The sequence below is a fragment of the Oryza sativa genome, chromosome 6 (assembly GCF_034140825.1).
Source record: "Oryza sativa Japonica Group chromosome 6, ASM3414082v1".
NCBI lineage: Eukaryota > Viridiplantae > Streptophyta > Magnoliopsida > Poales > Poaceae > Oryza > Oryza sativa.
The window spans coordinates 6,225,026-6,230,613 of NC_089040.1; the positions used below are offsets into that span (position 1 = coordinate 6,225,026).

A 5,588-nucleotide genomic window follows, 5' to 3' on the forward strand; every position below is an offset into this window, starting at 1 on the left:
TGCCCTTAGGGTTGCTGACATGGTAAGGATATAAACTCACAAGGGCCCATAGGGGCAAAGTTGTAATCTCACATATACGGGGCTATAGGCTATATAAGCTTGCCGAAATCTTGTAGCAAGGGGGGACATAATTTAATAGAGGAATATCAATCACCAAAGTTGTGCATTTTGTGTTTGAGCTTATTTCTTAGGATAGGCAGGAAAAATGAATTTTTCTGTTTATCCCCGAACTTGTCCGTGACGTAAGGTCACGACAAATCAATTTTTTTAACTTTGCAATAGTTATTAAAACTCAATTAATGATTAGTAAATTAATGATTCACTAATGGCTCTCTCATTTTATGTTTACTTAATCTTAATCTCATCAATCTCAAACTGGGCCTGAATTCCTAGCCAGGAGAAGAGAACATCCTCATCTTTTCGCTTATGCTTGTAAGTCAAAATTTAAATTTTTAATCTAAAATTTGTAGTTGATTTTAGAGTTTTTTCATCATAGTTTATTTTTCCGACCTTATGCTATGCCGTTTGGGAAACGAAGTACTGCTAGGCAGCTCCTGATATCATAATTCATAACGAATAATTATAAATGAGGATGACATGTAATAAGTTGATACTGTACAGGTACGGCGTTGAGAATTCAGTTGGGAAGTGCATCATTTGACTGACGACACGTTCCAATTGCATCGTCTGAGCTGATGCGGAGTTGCAGACCATGACCATGTCACTGCATGCGTAATTTCTTCTTCAACTAGGCCATCAATCATACTCCCCCAACTAACTCAAGATCAGAAGAACGAATCCCCATGTGGAGGGAAAACGTGCTAAAGAATTTCCATTTGGAGGGAACACTGCTAGTATCAGTGTTTTTTTTTATAAAAACAAAAAAAAACAAATTCTGGCATGCTTGAGCTGAGTGTTTGATAAGTCCAGCAACCTAAGCTCGTTTGAAGGATACGAATAATCACATGAATATTTGAATACAGTGCCGGTACAAGTACAACCCCGCTCCAGTTTTTCAACGGAGGGGAAGAAAAATTGGATCTTTGAACGTTTCCACGCCACTTCTCTATCCAAAGAAGCAATGGAGAGAAAAATGTATAATTAACAATCTAGTACTAATTTAGGAGTGGTATTTTCAACTCAAATTGATGATCTTTTCTAGTGATCTGTGTCCGTGCACGAGCTGATTCATCGAAGGTCCAGCCATGGCGGATCGCTGCGAGAAGCCGCCGCGGATTGGTTTTCTGATCAGATGATGCATGCACTGGCGCCGCCACCGCGCATGGCGCGAGCTCAAACTTGCCGGGCGATTGGCTTCTCGTCGTCATCCTCCTCGTCGTCGTTGGCGAAGGCGACGACTCTGTTGCTCGGGCCGCCGCCGCCGCCGCCGCCGCCGAGACAGTCGAAGCGGACGCTGCCCTTGGCTGAGCTCACGGAGCCATCTGCGGCGGCGGCCGTCTTGTCACGCTTGGTCCTCGCCGTTGACGTTGGCGTCGTGGTGGTGGTGGTGGCGGCGGCGTCAGCTCCGGCCTCCGCGGCGTCGAGTACCCTCCTCGACGCAGACCAGAACGGGATCCTCGAGGAGAAGGTCCTCGCGATGAACGACGGCCACCGGTCGGACCGCCCGATCCGCGCGCTCCGGGCGCCGCCGCCGACGCGGCCTTCCCGGACGGCGGTGCGGCGCAGGCTCTCCTCGCCGGCGGCGGCGACCATCTCCCTGCGCACGTGCTCCGGCAGGCGCAGCGTGAACCGCTCGAGGTCGCCGGCGTCGCCGAGCCGCGTCGTGGCGAGGGAGTGGCCCGTCGAGTGCGACCGCGGCAGCGGCAGCGGCCGCCCCGACCTCGACCGCACCGCGCGGCGCTGGCTGCCGATCCTCTCGAGCTCCATCGCCTCCCTCCGCCTCTCCTCGTCCTCCTCCTCGCCCTCGCGGTCCACGTCGATGGCCACCACCACCTCCTCCTCCTGCTGCTCCCCATCCACCTCGCCGGAGACGACGTTCGCTTCCGCCGCCGCCGCGTCGGGCGCAAGGTTGCACCGACAGACAGGGCAGGTGACGTGGCCGGCGAGCCACTCCCCGATGCAGTCCGGGTGGAAGGCGTGGCTGCACTTGGGCAGCAACCGGAGCTCCTCGTCGTCGTCGAACTCGCTGAGGCAGACGGCGCACTCGAGCACGGCGTCCTTGCCGCCGTCGCGGAGCTCCCTCGCCTCGGCGTACTTCATGGTGGGGAACGACTCGACCACGGCGGGGTCGAGCCCGCGCTGCCGCCGGCTCCGCTGCTCCTGCCGCGACAGCGCCGCCAGCGCCGCGGCCGGGATGGTCGGCCCCGTGGAGGCCTCGCCGCCGCACCGCCGGATATAGATGGAGAAGAACCCGATGAAGAAGAAGGCCGCGATGAGCGCCACGAGGAGCACCACCATGGGCGCGCTGAAGCTCGGCGACTGAGAGCCCATGCCGCCGCCTCCGCCGCTGGGCGCCATGAACCCACCTCCCCCGCCGCCGTTGTTCTTGTCCCTCGACTCGTTCGGCTGCCCGTCCGCCGCGGCTAGCAGCAGCAGCGGCGCGGCGAGCGCGAGCGCGAGCGGGAGCGCATGGTGGCGGTGGCGAGGACGAGGCGTCGGCATGTGGCGATCGAGCGAGTGTTTGCGTTGCGTTTGTTGGACGAGGTCGCGGCGGGCGGTATATGACTTGGGGCGCAGCGTGTCGTGTCGTCTGGTCTGGTGGTGGCGCGAGTCGCGGTTCGCGCGGTCAGAATTGGGGGGTTTGGGTTTGGAGGGGTTGGAATGGACGAGACGAGATGGCGTCTTGGCGTCCGTGACCGGGCGCGGGCGGGGGATCCGGGCCGTCCAGGTGTTTCGAGTAGGTCTCGCGTCGGCGCGTGGGTTGGACTTGCGAACCTCGTGTCGTGCGTGGCTGGGGAGAACGCACGCAGCTGTAGGCTTGACGGACAGTGTGCACGCGTCGATTGTCTGTCTGTCCCGACTGTCCTGCAAATTATGAGGTCCGGAAATAACCTGATACAAACTGAAGCTGGAAATATACCTGTTCAGTTTTATAGTAAATATTGTTTTTTTAAACGAAAGGTGTATATCAAGCTACGGAGTACTCACTCCGTACCTATGGGGTTAAAGACTTGTTGGGAATGTGACTGATTCCTGCAAAATTCTGTGCTTTAAAGGATGCTTAAATATAAGTGCTAGTAGTATATTTATTTCTGCTGTGCAGGTGGGTGGACTTCGGCCGGTTTGTACTGCATTTTGTGAAGGTCGCCACAACTCACAAGTCGACAAGTTGATAACGGTTTGTGGTGACGTCCTCAAGTCAAGAACATGGCACATTGGCTCTTTGTAATTGATCTCCACAAGTGGCTCTTCCAGTGTGTAGAGCACTAGAGCGTACTCACAGTAATACTAAGTACATCCGCTTCCAGAACGTGCGATACAACCAAAGTGAACCCTCCTGTCCTGATTCCTGAACCGAACCGATGTGCACGCTAGTCTCGAGTGTTGACTTGGGGCTGGTTTGGTTGGTGGCCTAAATTAGCCTTACCAATTTTTATCAATATCAAATTTTGGTAACTTTTAGCATGGCTAATTTTGGCAAAAATAAAATTGTGTTTGGATTGAAGCCAAAATAGCCTAAATTAACTGTTGAAATGGTATATTTTCTTAGGCATGCTAAAATTTGGCTCCAAAACAAATAGACAATAAACACTATTAAAATTGCTAAATATTGGTAAGGCCAATATAGGCCTCAAGCCAAACCAACCCTTGGTTTTGCGCATCAGCCAAATCAACATCAACTTGTCCACTGCTACTTTCACCGTGACATCCATCCACCCCACCCCCACCAACCGGCCGATCGGTGAGCTCCCGTATCGTGTTACCGTGGCGCGCGTACGTACGCGACGTGGTACGGGAGAGCGATCGAGGCTGCCATTTTGCAACGCCGCGGCGCGCGGATTAGCGCGCGTGGAGAGATCGGCCGCTTCGTCCAGCGCGTGTGCAGGGCTGCAGGCCGGCCGGGCGGCCCGCGGCCGTCCGCCTCACGCGAAGCGGGAAAGTCTTCCGGTCCACGTGGATCTCGATCGTCCGGACGGTGGGGGCGGGTGCGGCACGTTGCCTCCATACACCCGGTCGTCGTCCCTGTCCCGACGGACGTCGCGGCACGCATACGAAGGCGGCGTGTGCTGAGTACTTTGTCTGTTTCACAGCATAAGTCATTATAGAATCTAATTCATTAACATCAATATGAATGTGAAAAATACTAGAATAACTTACATTATGAAACGGAGAGAGTACTGAAGTGCGGAGTGCTGACCTGCTAAAATAGCAAGCGGATCCACGAATTTACTTACATGTAAATGGTAACATGTAAATTTTCACGTGGTGGTTTGGTTTGTCACACCTAGAGATATACTACATCCGTCCTAAAATAAATGCAGTCGTGGGTATCCGTGTCCAACGTTTGACCGTCCGTCTTATTTGAAAAAATTATGAAAAAAATAAAAAAAATTAGTCCCATATAATGTACTATTCATGTTTTATCATCTAATAACAATAAAAATACTAATTATTTAAAAAAATCAAATAAAACGAACGGTCAAAGGTTAGACATGAATTGTCAAAACTGCACTTATTTTGAGACGGAGGGAGTAAGTGGTCAATATATAATAAATTAATTTATAGATTAAATTAGTAGGTAACCTGTGAATCAATCAGTGGGTTATCCACTAATTTCGTCTATAAATGGGTTCGTGGGTTGACCTGTTTGCATCCTTAGCTGGAAGTAGGCTGCAAATGCTTTGTCTTTAGACTTTGCATAATGCAAACCCTATTAATTTGGCCAACACGCGCTTATGGTCCGTGCACGAACGGGTTTGAGAATCGTCATGATGAGGCATGGGGGTTTCGTATTTATATTATTGTTATAGGGCAGTGACGATTAATGCAGAATTAGCATCTCGGCATTTCATCAACTCTATAAATACGTACGAGGGAGGAAAAGTTAGAAAAGTGTCCAAACGAATATGACCTTATGCTCGAATCCCAATGACTATTCACCGAGTTTAAACTTTTAAGAAATGCTGATATGAAAGCTTGCAAGGTAAGTATGGTTTCACAAATTGAGTTGGCCTAAACCACTCAAATTGTTACATATATATTGCGCCAAGCAGCTGCTTAGCACGGCAGCGTATCAGGTGCACACGAGCCATCATATGCACACATGCACTCGTGCAATGGGGTCCTCTCGATCTCAATCCAAGGGCTGCCAACCGGATGCAGCAATTTAAAAAAAAAAAAACCGCCCGCCACATACACTACTTTTTGCAAAGAACCCCCTGACCCTTGGTTATCCATCCCACGATTATTCAGATCAACCAGATCGTCTTCCAGCGGCGGCTCAAGGCCCTCATCGTTTTCCAAAAATTCCTTTCCCCACACGTTCATTCTCCCTCGATTCTTCTTGCCTGAAGCAAAAACGGAGACTCTGGAGGAGCTTGTCATCCTAGCAGGGAAGAGTTTAAAACAACACGTACGCTTGTGCAATATATGCAAGCAATTTAAATGATGATGGGGGCAAAAGAATA

At 51.1% G+C, this 5,588-nt stretch overlaps 1 protein-coding gene across 1 annotated transcript; it reads right to left on the reverse strand.

The window, feature by feature from the left end:
- Positions 1 to 950: 950 nt before the first annotated feature.
- LOC4340502 (E3 ubiquitin-protein ligase ATL31) lies at positions 951 to 2,654 on the reverse strand. Its single transcript, XM_015785934.3, has one exon. The coding sequence runs from the start codon at positions 2,620 to 2,622 to the stop codon at positions 1,294 to 1,296; it is 1,329 nt and encodes a 442-aa protein (XP_015641420.1). The 5' UTR covers positions 2,623 to 2,654; the 3' UTR covers positions 951 to 1,293.
- Positions 2,655 to 5,588: the final 2,934 nt, after the last annotated feature.